The sequence below is a fragment of the Channa argus genome, chromosome 18 (genome assembly GCF_033026475.1).
Source record: "Channa argus isolate prfri chromosome 18, Channa argus male v1.0, whole genome shotgun sequence".
Classification (NCBI taxonomy): domain Eukaryota; kingdom Metazoa; phylum Chordata; class Actinopteri; order Anabantiformes; family Channidae; genus Channa; species Channa argus.
Window position 1 is genome coordinate 6268942 of NC_090214.1, and position 24683 is coordinate 6293624.

Consider the following 24683-nt stretch of genomic DNA (forward strand, 5'->3'; position numbering starts at 1 on the left):
TGTATTTTTTGTTTTTTAACTGTAATATTTACTTTTAAGCTACAGTGTGCAATTTTTTAAAAGGTATTTTGTAGTAGAAGTACCCTCTAAAACTCTTATGATGGAAATGTACTGACGATGGCTCAGCACTGCACAGCGGTCAATTGCTTCGAAATGTTTTTGAGTGAGGCTCACTCTTCTGACCAACCAGAAATCTTATCTTAATCCATGTGTGATTCGATTTTGCAGCATTTGTATGTGTTTTGGTAACGACTAATACCTGAAGGGGTGTGCAGAGTGTAGTGGAGTGTAAAGAGTGAAGCAGAGGCCGGAACAGAGTGGAGATGTGAAACTTAACCGAAGAGAGTCTCAAGCTGCTGCTGAGTTAAGTTGCACATTGTAGCTTTAATGAAGAGTAATTTCAATTTAATACAAAATATATCGAAGTATTGCATTTTGTCATCTTTTAAACAATTACAGTAAAGTAGAATATACAGGAGAGTGGAAATAATTAGTACGCACTCCAACAATTTAGCGGCAACAATCATTGGCATCTCTTTAACTGCTTTCCACATAAGAATTATATTTCAGAGCAAAATTACTTCCTTAAACTTGTCTGTGTGTTTGTTTGAGCGTTTACCATAAACCTCCGTGAATGTGTGCGCGCACGTGCGTGTGCGTGCACAGTACGACCTCAGCGGAGGGCAGGGCCCAGGTGTGCTGATCTGGAGGCTGAAGTTCTGCCGAGGAGGAAATGAGGATCTTAAGGACACTCGGCTGCTACGACTTTAAATTACAGCCTTTTCCAGATGAGCGACTGGACTCCAATCCAGTTTGTTCCACTGGAGTGAACAGGTATCCGTCTGCATCAAATATTCAAAGAATGCTCCCTGTATTCTAGCGAGATGACTGCTTCAATCTTTCTTCCTCACACTAATCTGCGCTTCCCATCAATTTTTTTTTTGTTTGTGTGTCAGCCTATCAGCCTCAACCCAGATTTCACAACCTTATTTACATACAGAAAAACAACTTAAACTTGTACATCCAAAAATCTTCGCAGGACAAAAATATGGAGAGTCGATCATGGTGAGATATCACAATGTGTCTCTCAGTCCTATAAATTACCCACATTCCTCTCTGATCACCTGGACAAGCTGACAGGACATGCCGGAGAGAATCCATCCAACGACAAGGCCTTGTTTCCTGCATGCTTTCTGAAGGACATGAGCTGTCCACTTAGCGTTGAGGGAAATTGAACATCTCTTTTTCATGAAGAGAATAGTGCGTGCGTGAGAGTGAGTGTGAATGTATGTGAAATGAGACGTGTGTGCTTCTGCTTTGTGCTATTGGGAAGCATTTGTCTGAGAGTGCCGATGACAGACAACAGATCAGAGAAGCAGAGGCACGGTGACTAATGCCTGCGCTGAGTGACTGACAGTGCCGAACATATCGCTGCTTCTCATCTCCTGCAACTTCGGTGATAAATCTCATCTGTCTCATCTCGAAAGTGGAAGCGCCGCTGAGTGCGGGATCTAGAAGTTGCAGCTTAAAATCAATACTGAAGAACAGAGTGATTTTCTAGGTATGCTGCTGTGCAATTTATGTCTTGCAGGCCTAATGGCTGCTGTGTGTTGGAGAAAATGGGCTCCTTCTTGTCAATTACCTGGACAAGGGAGGCCTCTGCTTATAAATCCTCTGCTAATTGAATTATTAAACCCAAATTTGAGTCGCACAGCCTTGTCGGTCGAAACTTTGCGGGCACTTCGTGACCCCCTTTTCTGATTCCTGCCGTATAGTACAGGCCAGGAAGACCAAGTGTTCTTCCAGCATCGCACTCCTTCCACATGAATGATGTGACACTCCGACTTTTCAAGCGCATTTTCTCTTTTGCTCTCTCTCTTTCGGATGACAGCTTGCTCTGGGATTCCTCCTGATCCTTCTCTTCAGTCCCTCCACACACAAATAATACATGGGCACAATCATATGTTAATGTGCAAGATGTCTGCCTTCACTGCAAAGTCATCAAGGAAGGAAGTTAAGACAGGACAGCTGGATGCATCACAACTATTGTCTGTTTACTTGGAGAGATGAAACGAGAGAAGGTGAGTGGTGGAAAAGACAGAGAAGGACGAAGAAGAAGAGAAAGCAGAGTGTCTAGCAACAGGAGGAAATAAAGGATGCAAATGCATTCAAGTCTACATTAAAACCACAAACACAAGGTGGTGTTTTAATCAGCTCATATAATCATAGGTCAGTACTTCTGTTTAGTCCCTTGGTTGTTTTGCCTTGAATGTACTCCATTTTTGAAGTGATTGTTTGTATTGTGTACACATGTGCATGACACAATATTAAGGTTGAAGGATTCACACGATTTCACCAACCTACAGGTGGCAATAATGTGCTTACAAATGCAAGAGAGTGACAGCAAAGGCTGTAAAGAAGATACACATGGATATAAACGAAGAACACACAAGGGTTTTTACAATGTTTCCTTTTACGCAAACGCATCCAGTCATTCTATGAGTTTAGTTTAGGGTGTAAAAACACATGAATTTATTTAAACATTCCTCTGACTTTCCTATATTAAAATATTTCTCTGCTTCTAGCTGAAAAACTCCACCAGTTGACATCACTATGTCATCTGGGGGGAGGTCTCGAAAAGCAGGTAGACCATGATTACAAACTCCATATTGTGAGCAACAAGATGACATAATCTGATACCCCCCCCCCCCCAAAATAAGGAAAGTTCAAAGGCGTCCTTTAAGTGGTAAAACAAGTCCCAGTCTGTAGAAAGAAAAGTGTTGCCAGTGAATATACTGTACCGTCATCAAGGCAGCAATTATGTTTCCTCAAACACTTATAAGACAAAACTATTTAGTATGGCGTTGGCAGACGTAAGATCATGCACACTAACATCATGCATGTATAATCATTTCTCATATCTTTACAGCGTCTCACAGTCTTTGTCCATCTAACCAGTGATCTGTAGACTTCGTGTATCTCTGTCCATGCAGACACGTCTGGCTGCATGTGCCTCTCTGTCCGCTCTCCTCAGTCTCTCTGTGAAGTCATGTCGGCCCTGTGTATTTAATGATACGAGGACTGCCTGTTTTAGACAGCAGATACGCGGCAATTAGGGGAATAAATAAGAAGAAAGATAAACAAACATCAAGGGGGAGTCATGTGGTGGCAGAGCCAGAGAAAGCAGCTGGAAGCAGCAGTTAATGGGGCTTTATCTGTCTCTTTACTGTACTCGACGCCTATTCCTCTATTCCTCTCGGGAGACACGGCTATCACTCCCTTTTTCTTATTTTCTGTTTGCTCTCTCCTCCCGGTTTTTCTTTTACTTTTTTCCCTCCCCATTCTTTCCTTTCACTCTTCCTCTATTTCCTTTTATGCTTCCTCTGTAATTTCCAATGTCATTCTTCACGCCTCTTTCTCGTGTTCCCCTTTTTTCTGTCTATGCAGCTTTAGCTCTTTTGCTTCTGCCCATTGCACCAGCGCTCACTGAGAAGTGCATTGGGTAAATTGGGTTGTGGACATGTGTTTGAGAAGAGTTTGTGCAAGAGAAAATATGGGGGGGGGGGGGGTAGATGATGTTGAGGTCTGAGCAGTCAGTACTGCAGGGAGTAGGGCAGTTGTGTCAAAGTCAAGACAGTCCGCCTGCCTCTCCAACCACAGTGGTGAGACTCGGAAGAGGAGCAGGAGGCGGGTCCGCATTGACGTGCTCTAACCTGTGATGACAGACTGCATCGATGCGACTCTGACCCAGCAGGAGTTCTCCCTCCTCTTCAGCTCTGTGTTCGATCAACCGTCACTGAGAAGGCCCACCCGGCACTACCAACAACTCCCTGCCTTGATACCACAAAATACACAACTTGCTGGAGTAGTAGTAGAGTGAGAGCCTAATGGGTGTCAGCGCGTTTGTCAGATAGGGAGAGACTTTACACCCAAGCCATGGCTGACAGATGACATGGAGGCCAGAGTGCATACAGGCTCTCTCAATGTTTTTTCATCATTGTCCGTGTGTGTGCGAGAGAGAGAATCTCATTTTTTTACATTTAAAATATATAATGCATTGCACCTAGATAGTAAGGTTTTCCATGTGTTTAATACCAGTGGCTGTGTTTGCATCCTGACGTCTGCATGTGGTTGAGTTTAGACAACAAAAGCACTTTAGTTAACGTTAGGAAATGTTTTTTGTTCAGTGTTAAAGTTACAGTGTTACAGTGGGTGCCCTCTCTTAAACCAAGACCATTGTCTTTCCCCATCATCATCATTATTACTAAAGTAGTAAAGTATTGAATTTCCTTTTTTTTGTTAGTTTTACATTCATTCATAGGTCCTTCAAAAGCTTGAAACACCTCTTACTCATTATTAATTCACGTGGATATTTGGCCTTCATGGTGCAGAAAAATGTTTATGCAGGGTTTTGAGATATAATGGACATTTTCACACTCATCTGCTGAAGGGGGAAGTTTCTCTTTGCTCACATTAAATCTCAGTTTAACACCTGGATTACACAGGATGATTTTATTGCACTGCAACTAGTTTCACAGTCTTTCACACCTGAAAGGCCAAATTAGAGCTGGTTTTTGGTGATTTGGTTTTGGTGAGCGCACTAAAGAACTTGTTCTCATCACCTACATAGACTTTTTCTCTTCATTCCACACTTTAACGTACTGCTGCTGCACATTCTTTACTTTGTGTCACATGCATGTACCATGCAACACGTGTTTTCACACCAGACACAAACTGAGCCATGGTTCAGTTTGATCCAGACTGAGAACAGCACTTTTGGTTGGACCCAAGTCTGGTTCTTTGGTCCAGAATGAGGCAACTTTCCATGCAACTTACAAAACTGGGGAACCTCGAATATACATACAGTACAATAAGCTCAGACACTTTTAGTGAAACAGGAAACATCCTGTTTCTACAAGCCGAAACTTTAACTGAAAAATCTTTACATCTTCACAGTTTCTGGATTTATAGATAAGGAGGAAAGAGAATTTTAAACAAGCCATGAAAGAACCATATTAAATAAAAATTATAAAGATTATTTTTATATTTTTTAAAACATGCCGTCTTTAAATGTGGCCATAAATTAAGAATTGATGGTGAAGCCTGTGTAAAGGCAGAGCCCTCCAACACAGAGTATTCTGAGCGCAGCGGGAAGCAACCAAGCGTGGAGTGGGAGTTGCGTGAAGCTGAGATCATTGATCAGTAGCACGCCTTATTGGCTTCGGCTGAAGTCTTTATCACCGCATTCCCTCCCACTTCCTCTCCCGCCTCGCCTCGTAAATTCAGAGCAGCTAATTGGACATGACTGCGTTTATGTTCCAGCTTCATAAATTTCTTTCTCTGAAGGGAGAGGATCGATTTTCCTAGAGTGCAGCCTCCTGTAGCAGTGGAGCAGCATGAATCTCTTCGAATGTTCCCTCTCCTATACTCTCCACTTCACCTTTTTTTTCTCTCTCCACTATCCATCCTCTCTCTCACATGTGTACTCACACTCTCCTTCCAGATTAAACAGGTAATCTATAACTGACCTCCTCTGCAATCGTGTGGTGAGCAGGAGTTACACTGTGTCTCTATTTATAACCACAATAGTTCTTTCACACCTTTATGTCATCCTCTCTCACATTAATAACACAACTGATGACATTATTTAACAAATCCTTCCAAGCTCATTATGTTTCATTATCCAAAAAAGTCAATAACCGTTGACTTTTGGTGATGAGAATGTTTTAAATTCATTTCTGGTATCAGACAGCTCTTCGTGTATCACTTTATAGTTTTCCAGATTTCTGTTTTGGGCCATATCCTAAAAGCCATCTAAGGAAACACTTTCTACTGGAGCATCCAAGGGAGCAAGGGTCAGGCTTAAGGGATTGGATGTTTGGGATCCCCGATTCTTCTTAACACAACCCCCTAACACAAACACACACATGCACTGGCTGAATATGCTAATTATTGAGAGGTCACTGAACATTTTTGGCCTTGAAAAACAGGAGAGTGAAATGTCCAGCAAAAAGACATCTTAAATTATTCAAAACATAGAAATGACCTTGATTGTCTTTGCAGTCCACACCCCGTCTCTCTGTGTGTGTCTTCTTTGCAGTGTGCAGGAATGTGTGACCTCCCTGGTGTGTATGTGGGATGATTCATTATATGAGCACAGTTTGCTCTGAGTTAAAAAGTGTGTCCTTTAGTTTGGGATCATGCACCGGAGAGATGGGTCACGAGAGAGAAAGAAATAGAGGGAGACACTGTGTGTGACTAAGCGTACAAGTAAATAATTTACACAGGATACAGTAAATGGCTATTGCGTGTGTTCCTGGCTGGTGCTCAGCCCCGGGAGCAGCGCTCCGATTGGTCGGGTTTGGTTGCGTATAGAGCAGCAGGCAGATTCAAGCCCACTTTAAGCTACCTGCTCTCTGAAGTATGTACTGTATGCACAGGACCAAATAGCTAAATAATGGAGGCTGGGCACATCCTGTTCCTTAGTTCAGACCTCAGAGGACCGGTGTGTGTGTGTGTGTGTGTGTGTGTGTGTGTGTGTGTGTGTGTGTGTGTGTGTGTGTGTGTGTGTGTGTGTGTGTGTGTGAGAAAGAGAAAGACAGCACCAGCACAGTTCAGGTGTGGGTTACATGCCAGCTGTGTGAAATTTAGGGTTTTTGCTTGCTTTTCAAACTGCAGGAGTAATTAATGTGCAACTTTCAAGGGATTTTGTCACCCTGGCTGTTTCCACTGGTACTTTAAGGGAATAAAAACACTATTTGCTAATGACCTCCTTGCACACTTAAACAGTAGGTTTAAACATTAGTCCTGTTTAAAAAAACAACAACACGCGTCTCTATATTGTTTTTAGTCAACTGTTAAACAGACACAATACAACAAATTATATTTAATGCATTGTATTAGCATGTTAAGGTTATTAATTTTTTATCTTTTGGGACTTTGTCACTTTTATTGCTTAGCACCTGCTCTGCATTAGTCACAAAAGTGTTTAAAGACAATTTTATCTGCAGTATGTCTGTACTTAGTACACAGACGTAAATGAGATATATTGTGAGACATACTGTAAGTCCCACCTCAGCATTTTCACCTACAGTAGTTTTCTCTGCGTGTCTCTACATGGTACTAATAAAAAGTTATTGTCCTATAAATAACATATGCTGAGTGTTATCACCCAAGAATAGACGCACTGTCAAAAGTCACTGACCACTGTGATGGGTCACCCTTATTAATTCATCCACACAAGACATATTTTACTGGCATTTGGCACTTGGCGGGTGGTAATTTAGGACTCTGCATGCCGGCCTTGTAATATTCATGCAGCATGATGCAGCATGAATGATGCAGAATGGCTGACACGGTTCTTTCTGAAGCAGCTATGTCACTGCATCTTAAGGCTTTTTCGGCTACACAGAGTCTGGCCTCTGTCTGTCCAGGCCCGATCATCCAGAGATCACAGAGTAACTGTGCTGGAACATTAGAGTGTAACCTCCCCGCAGAGTCCTTACTGCTGCGGAGTGTGTTTTATTGAACATAACGGCAGAGAACACCTGGGAGAGAGGAATTTGGGTGTGCGTTATTACACATCCTCGTCCTATTTAAGATGTGAACTAGGAGGACGAAAGCAGATAAGGCAGTGGGAGGAATGAAAAAGTGATGAAGAGGCAGAAACTTTGGGACGACGTTGGGTTTGGTAGGAAGTTCTTCCTGTTGTGTGGTCCCCCATAGAGTTTTTCAGACCCCCAGGGGTAGCATGGATCTGTGTTAGATCTTTATGTTGGTTGTGTGTCTACTATATCAGCATGAAAAACTTTGGAGAGGAGAACAGAATACACTCTGGGGATCTGGGACTTCTCTCTCACACAGTATGCCCGCCATACGAACTTTTGGAGACACACTCTCTGAACCTCTAATGTGTGAAGGCATGTTATTTATAAATTAGCACGTCAATGCTTTTGCAGACCCACACCCTCAGGCCTTTCACCCTACTTTATCTCACAAACATCATTACTTTACTCACTAGCCTGCATGTGTGTAAACTCACTCTGGGGGGGGGGGGGGGGGGGGGGAATTTTCATGCACCTACAGAGATACACACATGATACTACAGAGCACAAATTGTGATTTGGGTCTCCTGTATACCCATGTGTGTGTATTAGCGTTTAATTCCACGGAGATGGTGGAGGGTGCCTGAGGAAGAGGCGCTGAGCTGGGATCAGCAAGAGGACAGGGGTTAATATAATTATCCCACTAAAACCTTGAGACTGAAAGAACATCATTAGTCATAGCATGAAGAGAGCTACCCGAGCCGTGGGCCAGAGGAGAGGAGGTGAGGAGGGAAGGAGCGCTTCAAAACAGAGCAGCGCAGTTAGCAAGACAATTAGTACAAGGACTAAAACTTGGGGGTCTGTTAAAAAAAGACATGACAGTGTTTACCAGTGCTCTGAGCTATAGAAGAAACTGCTTTGCTTACTCAGTAATTATGATATTTTGCTTAATTGCTTTATAAATGAATTACTTGTGGTGAAATGTTTTAGATATTAGATTCATATTTGAACTAAATACATGATGATACGCTTGTGTAGCTAATGGCCAGCATTATTTTGCAGTGAATGAAATAACCTTTAGTTTGTGCACACACAATATGGGGAGCGGTAGTTACTGAAGGGCTCTGTACAGTATGTTTTATAAATCGTGATTTGATGGATAATTAAGCAAATCTCTTCAACCATGTGCAATTTAGGGCCAAGAGTAGGACCATACACAGCTTTTTCACAAAGGCCTGCAGCCATGAGCTGACCTTGGCTTTTCACGATTGATGCAAAGAATGAGACACACTCGAAAAATTTAGCAAGGGGTATCTCTGTAAGGCTGTTCAGTGACTTTTTGACAGCACTTTTCCACATCAGGTACAAAGAGAATAAAAAAGTGGCCGTAGCTTTACAAGAACCAGCATAGCACTGCACAAGACAAAGAAAAGCATTTGGTTTATTATTTGGTTTGTTATCAAAACATTAATTGGTTTATACCATTAGGTGCTAAACACTATGTTGGTTAACTTGTAGGTTCTTGCTATTTTAATACATTTTAATGGATTTATGAATTTAAATAAATAATTTTATAGTGGACATAGTAGTTTAAAGTGGATACACTGTACACTGTGCCACACTTTGCTGATAACAAAGTTTGTTTATAAGTTTTAACAACAATTCCAACTGTTGCTTAATGAAGCAAATAGTAAAATATACAAAAATTGTGAGGTGCAGAATCAGTATGATGGACCACTTTAGGTTTTGAAATCTAATGTGGAGCATATTATAATGAATTCATGATTACTTACTTATTTGCAATAAGGAATCATCAGCTGCTCAATGATACTTTCACACTGATGCTTCATTTACAACCTTGGACACAGCAGTTGACAAAACAGTCTCAACTCAATGTCCACTTACTCACTTGTGGCAGTGCTTCTGATCAGACAAAATCTTAAGCTTAATATTTGTTCTAACGTTGTCTAGAGGTCCTAAAAGTGCTCAATATAATGGAAACCTTGAATGTCTACAACCGTTTCAACTTCCTCCACTGAAATAGTCCAAGAGATACATCTGAAAGTGCAACAACCAAGGCTGTTTAATACAATAGGCCTTCATTTTTAAATAAGACATAAGCTTCTTGTAATTTATTCATGCACTCACAATGTTTATTTATCTAACTCATTGTGTGGTTAGAAAGTTAAGCTTTTATCCAGAACTTACCAAACTTAACAATGAGCCCCATGGCTTCACCTGCTTCAGCCAGGACTGAACAACTTCCAGGTCCTCATTTATCAATGGCCCATTTTGGTAAACTTGAAAATCTCTGACATCAAAAACTGATTATTTCGCACTGACAACACACTCTCATCTTTTACACTCAGGCTCCAGCCGATGAGCTGTTTATCTCTGCTCATCTACACACACACACACACACACTAGTGACAGCGACTGGTGTGTTTTTGCCTGTAATAATGCTATGCTAATTAATGTCGCTGACTGAGAACAAACCATCTTTCCAAGGACACCCTCCCTCTACCTCATGTTCTCCCACTTACAATTCCCAGCATGCTTTTCAGCTTTAAAGCACGCTTGCGGTATCAAGAGATTCCCCTCTCACAAGATGCTGGGTAAGGCACAGTGCAGATGCTAGTGGGGAGAATTCTTTATTGTATTTGTGAATTTAAAAGGATATTTATGGGATGAGTAAGAGTTGGGGGAGGGAAGGTGGCGGAAGAAAAGAAAAATCTATTGAAGAGGGTGGGAATGAAAAAATGGCATTCATCTGTGAAACAAAAGACAAGGGAATGAAAGGGAAACAGGCGAAATCGCTGACTTAAACTTTCTTCCCTTCGGATGGGAAATAAACTGTGATTATCAAATCAGTTACAACCATTGTGTCATAAATCATCTCATATGAGAGGAACAATGACACATTCCTCATTGCGGTTCCTCGGCTTTCTGCATGCCTTTCTTTTCTGGGGAGTGCTCATGAATGATTTAAAAAGTGATCCGTTTCCGAGCCTGTGCTGCCTCAGTGGAAGATAACTCAGAGGGGAGGAGTCTGCACTGGGTGGGAGTGACCACGCGTGAAGGTTTGCTGTTTTTTGGTGCCAACACATGTGCCACCGCTGCTATGTTCTCCTCATCACACATCAAGCATGGATGGTATATTTCATTCATGAAGTAGCAGTGGCAAACGGTTTTCTCATGAAACGGAATAGACTATGAATGGAGAATACGTGGGGAGACTATGTTACCCCACTCTGTGGTGGCCGTGTGAAGTGGAGAATAATATTTACAGAGCATCACACCTCACATCATTCATCACAAAATCACACACCCCGGCTAGTCCCATGAAACTAGCAGTTAATCCATCATCTGCCTCTCTCTTTTCCTTCTCTCCCTCTCCCCCTGATCCAGGCTTATACCTCCCATCCTCTCACCTTCCCTCTACAAAGGACACAAAAGAAAACTTTGGTGCAATTCAGAAATAGTGGCAATAGTTCCCAAAGTCAAAGTCACCTTATGTGGATAATCAAGACACAAAAAGACCGGAGGCTCCAAAGAGGGAGCAGAGGAGGAGCACGGGTTCTCCATTGTTCTCTGCTGGAGAAGATGGACAAGCCTCCAGGCCACTATCTGTCCTGTCATCTTCATTCATGCTTCCACTACAACAAGAGATTTTTGGAGCAGTAGGATTTATTCACTGTAGGCCATTAAAGGGTCTAATTAGTCCAGCCCTCAGGAGACAGTGTGAGAGTGCGAATCAGGGTTACCGAAGGTTTGATTTGCAAGTTTCAATCAGTAAGTGACTGTCAGGTTTTATATCTGCTTTAGATGAGCACTTGGGTTTAGCTGTGTTTACGTCTGATCTAAAACGCCACAGAACCAAAAATATAAACTTTTTAAAGATTCAAAGAGTCATTATCTACATTAGCCACAACGCAGCTCACTAAGTGTGGTTTAATAGCACAGACGCAAGGGAATTACAATTCAGGAAGTTGAGGTGGAGTAACAGATTAGAGCGTTTAAAGGATTAGCAGACGGCACAACACTACACAACAGTTTGTAATACTCAGACAGGAGTTTACAACTCTAGAAAGCCATCATCACGATGTGTAAAATCATTTCTAATCTCAAAGTTCTCTAATGATTCCTGGAGAGACTCCCGGGTTAGAGACTAGTGTTTTAGTTGGTGTGAATAAGGCTGCACGAGTTTGTAATGTTTCTTTTCATTTTAAAGGCTCAACATTTCATTTGGCATTATCTTTTCTTACCTTTGTTACTGTTTTACTATTTTAGTTTTTTTTTTCTAAGGATTTGCTAAAATAAACTTGTTGACATTTGCTTTTAAGATTTAATTCATTGTAATATTGTAGGTCCACAAGTTGTTTCACGTGAGGTGAGAACGAATTAGACATAAAATCTGTGTTTGGATACCTTATCTGTAAATGCCAGGTGGGATAAACAATGTGTGCTAATAACTGGTGTTATCCAGGTATTGACTCCAGAGATGTTAATCACATCAGATGTATATGGAGACTCAGACTTTCAGTGGCTAACTGGTATCTTGTCATTGAGTACCGGCCTTATAGACTTTCTCTCATTTAGCCATCATATTCTCAAAATTAGATTTCAGAGTTTTTAAAGCTTACATTACTGTTTTGTGTACAGTCTGCCACAGTCTGCACAAATAGCCAGTGTAATGAAAGAAGAGAGAAGCCACTATTTCAAATGCATATAATCAAATATAAACTTCAAACATTTGCATGTTCATCTTCTTAACTCTGCACTGTTAAAGTGAAAATGTACGGAAATATTTTCTTGAACTTGTACATACATTTATCTTTATTAACCCAAGTGAACTTTTGAAAAGTTAATTGGAAATAGATATTCATGACTGCAGCTTCACATTTTATGAAGCTTAAATATTGGCTTTCGATGGAGAATTGCACATATCTGCTGCTCTGGCTTTCGTGATATAACCACAGACGGACAAACACCCACAGAGGCAAGAAAGAAGTCATAAAAACTGCTTCGACTGTCCTGTTTCTCTTCTGTGCAACATGTGACTAAACACCAGGAAAGTTTGTCTCTGCCAGTCTGCTACAGTCTGTGAGGAGATGGAGCGCTTATACCTCTCGGCACATTAGCTATGTCAGCAGGGGGCCCAGGATGGCACTGGGAGAAACAGACACAGGACGGATAAATGAGTCAAGCAGGCATGAAACAACACGACCATGTATAAACGCTCTTCATATGGCTCATTTTCTGCCAAGTCCAAACAAATTTTTACTACTGGACATTAATTAATTTTTTGGTATGAGATAGGGCCCTTAGACAAGAATGGTTCCATCAAACATAACTTATGGGTTAATGCCCCTGGCGTTAAATCACTACATTGTTTTGTACTGATTGAAATGTCGGCTCATCAGTCAGTCTGTCCACCACCTTTATCCCGATTAAAATATTGCGCCGGTTACAGGAGTAGCATCAAACATTCAAGTATACCATCACTTATTCTTTCACACAGGTGATGGGGAAAAAAAAAATCTTCCACCTTTATGAGGTGGTGTTAGTTTTTCTTTCAGTAAAATACCTCAGCAACTTGTGAATTGTAAAATTTGTTACATTCATCCTGATTTGTAAAAACTTTTCATTTCAACATTTTCATTCACTCTGATTTGAATTCTTGCATTGCCTGAAATGTCCTAAATATATTTTCACAGAGCCACTACTACTACTATTATGGCTTGTTAGATTAGCAGATAGTAATCCATTCTGACCCTACAACATTGGTCTTGGCCTGTTTACCATATAGATTTTTTTTAAATTCTGGCTTGCCTGGAAAACAGTTTTGACATTTCCATTTGTTTTGTAGTTCGTAGAAGCCAATTAGGCAAAACTAATTTTCACAAAATCAATACTAACAATGCTACTTAAAAACATTGATTGTTTCAAATGTCAATAATGTGTTCATTTTTAATACAATTTGCTAAGATTTAACATACATTGATTTCCATGCGCAGAATTATTAGTCCAAATGGGCATTTTCATTAGGTGTACATTGGCCTGGTTTCACTACTTTTTTCCTCAATTGAAAATATGTCTTTTGTGGTGGCATCCACTACAGCAGTTCTGTAATGTTTCAATGTTTTTCTTCACCCCTTATTCCACTGACTGACAGAGAAGAATAATAGACAGTAAGGATTCACACTTGCCCTTGTTTCGATGTCATTCTTCCCCCATCAGACAATCAAATCTAATTGCAAAGTCTGGGAGAAGAGGACCTGATGCAGCAAAGAGTACTAGATAGGAGAGAAAAACAATGCAGGCTTCGTTTTGCTCTTCATCCTGCTCCATCTCCTTCCCCCTGTCTTGGCCCTAATCCACTTAGCAGGCTCTTCCTGAGCTCACAGCCTTTCCTTTATTCCATTATAAAGACCCACCGTATGACCTGCTGCTTATTTCATTAAAAAGGCCCGATCCATGACCCCACGTGTAATCTATAATGCAGAATACAGGCTTGCCACAACCCACTGTAATCCATGCCATGGTCCATCAGGGCAGCTGACAGATGGGACACAGGGAACAGGGATGGAGAGATGCGGGTCCAATGAAAGAGGGAGTATTTGAGAGCTCCGCTTATGACTGAAGCCTTTCAGTGAATAGGATTTCTCTGATATAAATGATGACAGAGTTGAAGCTTTGCTACTCTACCTTTGATGGTTGGAGATGGCTTTCACATGACCCATCAGTGATATGGAAATGGCCACATCTGTGGGTTTTATATAGCCTGTTAAATGAGCATAAAGCCTAAGGCTTTCAAGGCCCAAAACACCTTGACTTAAGAGTTTGTATTGCAGCCAGTACTGTAGCTCATTACAGTTAACCTTGGGAGAACTTTGCAACGCGAAGTGAGTGATGCTGAATCATATAATAATATTCAATCGTCTCTGCTCAATTTGACTTTGCATCTGCTCCCTCTCTTTGACCTTCTGCTCTCTTTGACCGCTTCGCAATCTGTGCTCCACCTCTGGCTGCCCTCTATCCAAAATGGCCTCTCACAATTTGCTCAGGATCCAGTTTGCTGAGTGTTTTCATCCCGTCAACAAATCTAAATTTACAGTGTCCCATCAAACTTAGCTTGCCTCCGTTTGCACTTTAATGGCCTATCAGGTTACGTATTTATTGATAAAGCAGCACTATTAAGCCTCGGTACCTGGCTTCCCGCATACCTGTGCCAGCTCTTTAGAGCCCAGTCATTCTGACAGTGCAGTATCGTTTAAAAAGAGACAAGTCCCAAAGAGGTAACGTCTCACATTGGTTGATGGGAAGAGGGCTTGCTTTGCTGTCTCTCAGCTCTGATCATTAAGAACAGTTAACTAATTATAATTACTTTTAGCTGGGTCCAGCTAGAGGGCCACGGCTAGAGACCCGGGGACATGCACCACAGCCAGGAAGTAACTACAACCCACTCTCCATCAATAACACTAGCATATCTCATTACAGTGGCGACCTGTGGTACGCTGCCACTCGGTCTTGATCATATAAAACCTATTTCAGTGCACCATCCCCATCGGAGCACCAGCAAAATGGAATATTCATTATTCAAATTTTAAGCATTGGAAATCCCAATATGTTACTAAGGCCAGATGAGATGAGATGAAATAGCTTAGCCTTTTGTCCAGGGAACATTGACTAATCGTCTCGCTCCCCAAAATCAATTTCCTAGCCGTAAGCATCAGACACTTCTGATTGTACTGTACTGTTGAGGACCCCCCACCACTATCACCTAATACTCCTGCTGGCTGCCCAGAATAACTTATTGATTAGTGATTATGTTACGGGAGGTGTGGGTGGCCAGGGCGGAAGACGGACTGGCCTCAGTCATCTCCACAGGGCTAAATTGGGCTCCTCTGTTACCAGATCCGGCACATACTGACACTATCACTAGCTGCCATCATCCAGCACCCCGCTCACTCTGTGGATGAGGACACATATGCAGAATGTTTTCTCAGAATATAAATATGAAGAACATTTTTTTAAGAGATCTTACAGTGTAGGGGCTGTTTGAAGAAAAGTGGCACAGCGGGGATTTTGCGTCAGATGATGAATTCTAAGATGTGGCGTGTTTGCGGACTGCTAAATAAAGAAATAGGCACGAACATTTCAAAACAGGAGCGACTGATTATTAAATGCTCTGTGTTTGGTGGAGGTTGTGGTGTGGTGATGGACTGTTTCACCCCGAGGGTATTGGGCTGATGTCTCCCCGAGTCTCTCTCTCTGGTTCTGTGCTGAGCCTGAAAAGTGGTTGTGATCAATATCTGCAGGCCCTTTCCACAGTGCCAGAGGGTTGTGTGCGTGCGTGTGTGTGTGGGAGCGCAGGTGTGTGTGAATGCTGTGTCAGCATTCACTCAGGACTTCATCAAACACCTCCATACCTCGACTCCACACACCCACACACCCACACACACACACACACAGGGCACCCACATTGGCGGTTGCCTCGCTCAAACAGTTGCTCATTTTCACTTTCCCCCCTTTCCTGCACACACACACACATTCACGCCACCTTCCTCCTATTTCAGGCCATCCCAACGAGGATGTTAAATACCATTCAAATGTCAGCCTGCCGTATTGATTGGAATAATAATTCTGAAAGGTACGAGAGACGGCTTGTTGATGCTAAGCAGGCGTGTGACGGGCTCGAGCATCCTTCACTGTCACAAAGTTGCCATGTAAGGGTTCCCGGCTCCCCCGGCAGAATTTGTGTGGTGGTTTACTTTAGACCACTGAGGCCATATGTTTCTGTCATTAATCATTGTCCTCACAGGCCAGTGACAGGCAGACCAGGATCCATGCAGAGAAAGAGAGAGGGTCATTTTAAACTCTCTCAGATCACAGTGGGTGTGTGTCTGTGTGTCGTGTGTGTGTGTGTGCGCATGCATGAATGTCAGAACAGAGGGTATGTTCATCACCAAGTGTGCCAGTTTGCGACTATGAGAAAAGACAAATGTAATATTTCACAATATGGAGATAGTGTGATTAAAAATAATACGATAGCTTGTTAGATAGCAGACAGTAATCCATACTGATGCTACAATACATATCTATATATATCTGATAAAAAATATTTCTTTATTTCAATTGAAGCCACAGGCAAATAAAATATTACTGTGGTATTATACCTAATTATAATTCCCCCAATAATTTTCACTTTTCTCTGAGTGACTTTCTTTGAGTGACTTGTTTTTTGTTTTTATTTTTATGTGTGATTAACTAAAAATGTAGATGGGAACGGCACATTTTAAAGGGTCCCTTCACTCAGTCTACAATATAAAGCATATTTTTTTAGTTTTATATGTGCTGAGCTTTGGAGATTTCAATCTGTGACACTTCTGCATTGCTGCCAAGTAGTGGAGGTAAATGGGATTTTATTTGTTATTACTGTGAGACTCTTTTTATTTAAACTGTCAAATAAGCACTTAAGAGACGAACAGTCTACAGTCCACTGAGAATAAAAGTGATGTTTGGTCTTAGAGAAGATGTAGAAGATGTGGCGTGTGGGGAGATTTTGTCAAAACAATGATTTACCTAAACAAAATAGCTCCTGTATTTTTCTTAGCTAACATTCCCTTTTAGATATGGTTGTAAAGTGTAAGTGTAAATAGAATATTTGAGTAGCAATGGTTTAATTTTTTTTCTTCATTTTCTTGCAGTTGTATTCTGTTTTGATATTTAAAAGGTGTGAACATGCATACAAAGTGTGAGTTTGCAGGCCTCATCATTGAGCCTCACCTGGCAGGTACCTCGATGTTGGAAATGGCATAGAAGTACTTGAGCAGGTTGTCTCTCTGCACATAGGTGCCTCCGAGGGCAGGCCTGAGAAGCCTCAACCTAAGGTTGGTGAAGGTGAAGAAGTCCCTCAATCCTTTCATACTTTCCATGCGAGTATACAGAGCGTCCATGTTCTGTAGCCGAGATCCAGCAAACACAGCAAAGCGTGCCCGCACCTCAAACTTTACATTCTTGTCGTTCTTGGAGCCCACCCAGCGGGAATACTGCTCTGTGCAGATGACCCGTGTGATGTTAGCAGGGGAAAGGTCACGCACCTTTTTAGGTGGCATGTTGAAGGTATCCTGACAGTCGTCGGCATAAAACTGGTAGGGCTGCCAGGAGCGTCCATGGTCCATGGACTTATCCATTATCATGATAGTAGGACGGCCGTACTCAAAAGTGATCTGGAGGTCGTCTGTGAGTTCCAGGCTCTTGTTCCAGGATAGAGTGATATTGGCTAGCAGGGGCTCTGGGTGGCGTCTCCATGTGACTGTTTGCCAGTAGGTAATTAGGCCATTGCGTTCACGGTCCTGCATCAGCTGAGGAGGGTGTGCCAAGTCTGGGTTAGAGGCATCACACTCATCACTGCACAGGTATGGGTTCTCCTAAAGCAGAGATAAAGACAGAGCAGTGAGATACTAAGGAGGATTTGTAAATGAGTTAATAATAGTTCACTATGGATAGTAATACTTTAATCTGCTCAAAAATACTTGATATATTAAGTGTGTCATGGTGTTAAATCTGTGTCTCAGCAGGCGCCTCAGTAAAAGACATCTTATAATTTAATTGTACCTAGAATGGTGCATATTCCCAAACAAATTATTGGTATTTTTATAAATAAAATCACCATAAAGTTAACTTGGGCCCTTTGGAGTCCCTGGGGCAGATGCCTGCTTTGTCCATTTGGTGATCCAGCCTCATACAATTTAGCTATGAAGTCTTAACTGAGAAGCAAACAAAATGTCTTGCAGCAAAAAGTTTAACTCGGCTGATGTACTAATATTGTTGTTAGAATGATTTTTTTGGTCCCTGTTTTAGTTGCAGTGGTTTTTTTGAGACAACTGAAAAATATTTTGGCATAAGGTACTGCAGTATTTCCGTTTATTCTATAAAGTATGGATGTTTTTGTTATCACGAGTATCATAAATAATTCTAAAGATTTGTACTTTTCCTACTCAAAGGGTAGTTTGTCTCTAAATGAGTAGTGACTCCTCGCCAAGCCACTGAGGGACAGAGGCCCAAAAAGTAAACTTGCCAAACAACACAACAGGAAGCGGGAAGGTCAAGGGGATTGTGCATCATCACTATGTTTGCATAGACAGCAGAGTTCTGCTGCACTTTTAACTCCAGAGAATTGATCCTCCTCTTCTAGTGATGCCAAGACTTTCAAGTCGTGGCCACTGTGCAGAACTCAGAAGTCAACAGGATTATTCAGACAGAGAGCTACGGGCCTCTTTTCACCTGAACCAATAAATGCCTTTCACTCTCTTTTAGGAGATCTGGGGCCTCTCATTCCCTGCTTATTACGATTCCTACATTTCTATCTGCATCCTCCACCACTGGAGAATGTTTTCAGGTTTGAGTTACATTTTAGTCAAAACATAGCTCTTAGTGTAAATTAGTTATGACTTAAAGAAGTCGGGGTTGGTGACGTATATCAATAGTTTTTATGACCCTTCACCAACGACCAATCAGCCTCTAAATGCCCAAACCCCAGAATCCATAAATTCACAGTTGCAGGCTCCTCATATTGAGACTGGTTTACAGACATTTCAGTAAAACTGATGTAGCTTACTGTAGTAAGCTACATCAGTCTGTCTGACATCCACGTCACCGTCACAGAAGTTAAATATTTGCACAGAGAAATCCCAGAGATCCTCGCAGTCGTCTCTCTTGGTGGCTAATTTGCAAAATTCAGTTCTAATGTTGTTTATATTGTATCGCATGCAGAATGCTCATCGTGCCCCTAGGATGTACTAATTAGACTGATAGGGGTTTATTATTGTCTCCAATAGGTTTGTCACAGTCACTCATTATGTCAAAAGAGTCGCAATTTATTATAGCACCATATATTATACTACCATGGCATTTTACTTTTGACATTTGGAGCATTATTAAAAAAATCCAATTCCCTGTCAGAGCTGTGATTTTCATTTTTCCTATCACACAGTTGTGTTATTAACTAAACAATTAAAGCTGCTGATGTTTGTGAGGTTTCCACACAACCATGTTTTCAACCGCCTTTCCGGTTTTCTACACTTGTAGTGATTGATTCAATTTTGTAGCTGATGTTATCCTTCTTCTTATATTTATTGGGAATCCAATAGTCTTTCTGAAATTTACTGCACTCTCCCTAACAAGCTCTTGATGGAGTGCAGAGTATAAATATCCTCTTTTTATCCTTCCACCTCCACCTCCTCTTCTTCTTCCTTCCCTTTATTCTTTGTTTTGCTCCTCATTATTTCTGCTGTTAGTGTTATACGACTTCTAACTGTGGTGTTTAAGAACCTGACCAGCTTGTCTTTTAAATGCTGTTTGGTGCAGTGAGGTAATTGTAGCTATGTTGACAACAGCAACTACAGAAAAGGCAGATTTGCTTGAATTATTATTTTGGAATATGTTTAGTTATATAAATGTTGGAAAAAATTGGAAAGGAGTAGTTAGAGGCCAAATAGACTTCAAAGCCCCTGAGCAAGGCATTAAAACGTATGTGACAAACGAAAAACAGTAGCTTTTAGTTTGCTCTTTATACTGTTTACACGCATAGTTTTTTCACTAATGGTCAAATATAAAAAACATAATTGGTAGCTTTGTGTGCCACTGATTGGAACCCAATTTATCAAACGTCTAAAAATGATACTTTAAAGAGTATTGTAAAGATGAATTTGAATAGTTTTTGCATTTTTAAGGTACTCACTTCTACATACAGTTCAGTCAAGTGTAGGTGTGGCCCTTTGAGACCAACCCTCAAGTGATGATGTTCAGAGCAGGAATAGACTATGAGACGCATATGTATTCTACTTACGCCATATTGTGCATACTCAAAACATTTTTATTTTGAAAGTGTGACTGTAAATACGATATATGATCATTTGAAAACTGACCATCTGGAGCTCAGCTGATTAAAATGGCATTTTAGAGTAATAACAATTGGAAAAACTATATATCTATGGGTAATAACATTCATACAGCAAATTTAATTATTCAGGTTTGCTTCCACTAAACCCAATAACACTACATTTGATTAATCTGACTTCCTTGATCCATTTACCCATTCATTATATAAACTGCTTATCCTGTTAAGGGTTGTAGTGGTGCTGGAGCTGTTCCCAGATGTCACAGGCCAAAAAGTGGGATGCATCCGGGTGAGGTCTCTAGTCTATCAGGCTTATCCAAACATTTTCACATTAGAAAAAACAAACACTATTTTAAAGTTTTGTGCTTATTTTTTTATTATTTTTTATTTATTATTATAATTCTTACTGTCATGTGATTAGAAGAACTTGCCAAATTACTAGTCTAGCTACAGTATGACTAAGATACTGAAGTCATGATTGATTTCACAATGTAAAACAATGTAATGCTGGAACTTCTTTACATTTAGCGTTGCCAAATTACCATCATGACTATGAGGGGATATTCCATTCCAGCCAAAATAGTTTTTAAGAATCTTCCCCCCTTTGTTAGAGAAGTTTGTAAGGAAGCTCTGATGCTTTTCTCCTGCTGTGAAATGTACAGCCACCTTTTGAGCTCGGTTGATTATTCAATACTCCCAAGATTTTGGGTGTAGTATTACATTAAACAGCAATTTCTTCGTTATGATGCAAGCTCTAACATGAAAGCAATACTGCATAATATCGATGCACTGTGCAAGCACAGATCATGTGTCACCACTTCTTTGCAGACGTTCCCTTTTTCACATCTATTATAGAAGAAATATCTGCCAACAGTTCTGCCTTTTGAATAAAGCCATTGGACTGTACCAAGGGAAAGTGAGCAGTCACTCATATCCACTCTATTGGTCTAGTAACAAAAGCAAAAGTTACAATCCTGTGAGGCTGAGATTATAAATCATCTGATTTATGGTGACAACGCAGAACGGGAAAACTCCCAACATAAGCAAACGCTGAGCCGGTGCTGAGGGAAGCTGTATGGCACAGAAGACACTGTACAGGAGCGTAATGCATGTGAAGGCACAGGAGTGAAACTACAGTATCTATACCAAAATACCTGCAGATAATCCATCTCTCTCCTCACTGGAACAACATAGCAGCATGGTTTTCCTATCTGATAACCCAATTATCTCCCATGCACTGACTCAGATAGAGATCACTGACAGTGTAAACACACTTAGGATGATAATCTGCAATGCTCATACACAACTGTAACTGGAAAAGATAATTAGAATTAGATGAAGGCGGTTACAGGGAAGCTCTTCTTTTAGGCGACTGCTTGTGTGTACTGTTGTGGCCCTGCTGCTTCTGTGCCCTCCATTAGTGCATCCCCTGACCTTAGTTCAGACACATGTTTACACACACGGGACTGGATTAGTAGGCTGTCACGCTGTCAGCACTGCCCCAGATTCGCTTACAAACTCCATATAGGCTACAGTAACTCCTGAGGTGTGTTTGTGACGGCGATTGTGTTTCTGAGAAAAAGAAAGAGGGAGCACGTGTGTGTCTGTGTGCCTAAATGGTTGTCGCTCCGTTGGGTTAAAAAGAAGTTGCACGTTGCTCTTCATTGGTCTGCTCCAACCTCCCATAGCCCTTTAGGATTAGCTACAGTAGAGGTGGCACTGTACGTACAGTAATATAGGCTGGAAGATTTTTATCCCCCGGGGACTTACACGTGAGGTTATGTTTAAGCCCTTTGTGTGCCTTGTCCTCCTTATACCACTCTGCCCCAGTCCAGTATATCTATGCCAGGATACACACACCCACAAATCATGGCAAACACTCTCTTTCTCTCTCTCTCTCTCACACACACAGTTCCTGGCCAACTGCTGTGGCAGGTGGCCCGCATTGCTAAGCCCTTCCAGCAATTACCCTCTCTGGGATCCTGTCTCCACAACAACAGCCGCCATGGTGCCCCTGCGATGAGTGACTTTGTTGTTTTCACTAGCTGCCTGACAATGTGATGTACACCTAAACTATTATTATTCATTTATCGTTTGCCCCATGCTATGTCTACTGCAGCATTTGAGTGATCTATTATGAGTCGGCGATTAAAGAAAAAATTTTGAAAGTGTTTAGAGTTTACAAGAGACTTATTGCAATTATTGTTAATATTGTTTCTGAACAAATACAGCCTTAACAAAACACCACTGTCTGACTTACAGTAGCAAGCTGCTGTTATGTATTCACACAGACATAAAGCATAAAGAAAACTGTGCCCTGCACATACCCCAATTTCTCCTCCTCCCTCACTTTTATGACCATTTCTGTCCAGCCAAAAATATTTTCAGTCGGCAACCTGCCCTCTCTCCCCTCTTTATTTCTTCCCCCACTTATAGAAGTTTCTAAGTTATATTGCTAGCAAGGGGAATAAAGGTAGGGACACACACTCAGAGAACACAATTTATTTTGTTTCGGAGAAACATCAAATAAAATGACCCTCCCATTAAAAAGGCCACAGAGGGGGAAGAGAAAGGGATATTGCTTTTTCACTTATGACGTTAATCTTTTATCCACTGGAGGTTTTTCCATCATACTGGAGATTCATGTACCCTGAGTGAAGATGCCCTAAAAATGTGCACGTATGTCTGTGTGTGTACAGTAAATGTAGTACGTATATACGTCAAACTCATATACCTGCCTTTTACTTTTAATTACCTGAAACAGTGATTATTTGCTTGCTGTAAAATGTCTCGGGTACAAAACAGCAGTCGGCAAGTGTAAATGTGTCTTAGGTGTGTGTTTGCGGGGGTGGGTGTTGCTTATTTCGGCGTGTGTTCGTGCGAGCAAAAGTAAATGTTTACTGTACTGTTACTGTGCTGGAGGAGCAGTGAAGAAGGAAAGAGCAGGGACACCATGCTGCTCCAAAGCAGCAGCAGTGGCTTGTCCTGCTCAGATCACCACAGGCAGACCAGGACGAGTTATATTGGAAACTCGTCTTAGAATTCGGTTAAACTTCCAGGAGGTAGACTGCACAGAAAGAACAAAATATCAGGGAGAATGGCTTTTTGCTTGAAAATGCACTCATCGGGTGAATTCAGGTAAAAGCTATTATCCTTTATTGATGTCTGTTATTAAATCTAAAGCATTCACAAAGGAGGAGAGGTAGATAAAGGAAGGCAGATGAGATGGGAAAGGATTTAAGCTTTGAGACAACTGGGATCCGTAACAATGACTCGCTGTTTAGTTTTGTTGCATTTTTATATGGGTTCACCTTCGTTATCAAAATATCTCATCCACGATAAATGCGATTCCACTGTCATTAGTTCAGTCAGATATCCAGGTGTGTTCTGGTACTAGACGTTAATGTAGTCTTGGGACTTTAGCCTCAAGCAGAAATGAGGAGCAGCCTGTAGAGATTTATTGAAATATGTATTTGCAGTGATCAGCCCAAACCAATAATATATATGTATATTTTTTTTCTCTTGAAATAGTACTCCCCAATACATGTAACAGATTTTAATAAGTACAACAAAATCAGTGCACTTCCCCTTTAATTAAGGCAACGTCCAATCACACAACGGCCGGCCTATCCTCTCCAGACAACCATCGGTCCTGCGATCCACACTGGTGAGACAAGACGGTGCGATAAGTTCACCTCAGGCTGTCTAGGTGGCCAATCCCTCTTAGTATCACCTCAATCAGGGATAAATCTCACTTAGAACTGTCCTCCTATTCTGCCAACACATCTAAACACTTACTGATCACTTTTAACTGTATCCTAATGGGGAAGCAAGCCATGCCATTACATCACTACACCTTCCCCCACCTCCTTCGTTGGTATAGTAAATCTCTCTGTCGCTCTCTTTACTGTAGCTGTCTGTTTCTTTCTCTCTGCTCCCTTCATTAATTTTGTCCTGCACTGTCAAACCTGTCCAAATTCACCTTCAAGGGTGTGTGATTGGGACACCGGCCACCTGGGCTGTTTTTTTACCTCAGGGAGGTGCATCAAGGATGGCCAACTGCTGGGTGTGGGTGGCCCTGCTCCGTGGCCTTGATGGCCCACTGCTGGGCAGGGCAAGCCAACCGGGCCTGGCAGGGCTGCACTGGGCAGAGAGGATGAAGTATGGCCATAGGCCCAGTCTGGGAAGCACTGATCCACATTACCAGCTGCCATCTTCCTCCCCTTCCTGCACGC

General features: G+C 41.5%; 1 protein-coding gene across 10 annotated transcripts in view; it reads right to left on the reverse strand.

The window, feature by feature from the left end:
* The window catches only part of ntng2b (netrin g2b), a 57344-nt gene that overhangs the window by 27240 nt on the left and 5421 nt on the right, over positions 1–24683 (reverse strand). For all 10 annotated transcript variants that reach the window (XM_067484034.1, XM_067484031.1, XM_067484036.1 and 7 more), the window contains exon 3: positions 17334–17977. In XM_067484034.1, coding sequence (XP_067340135.1) covers positions 17334–17977 — 644 coding nt within the window. The remainder of the gene's footprint in view (positions 1–17333; positions 17978–24683) is intronic.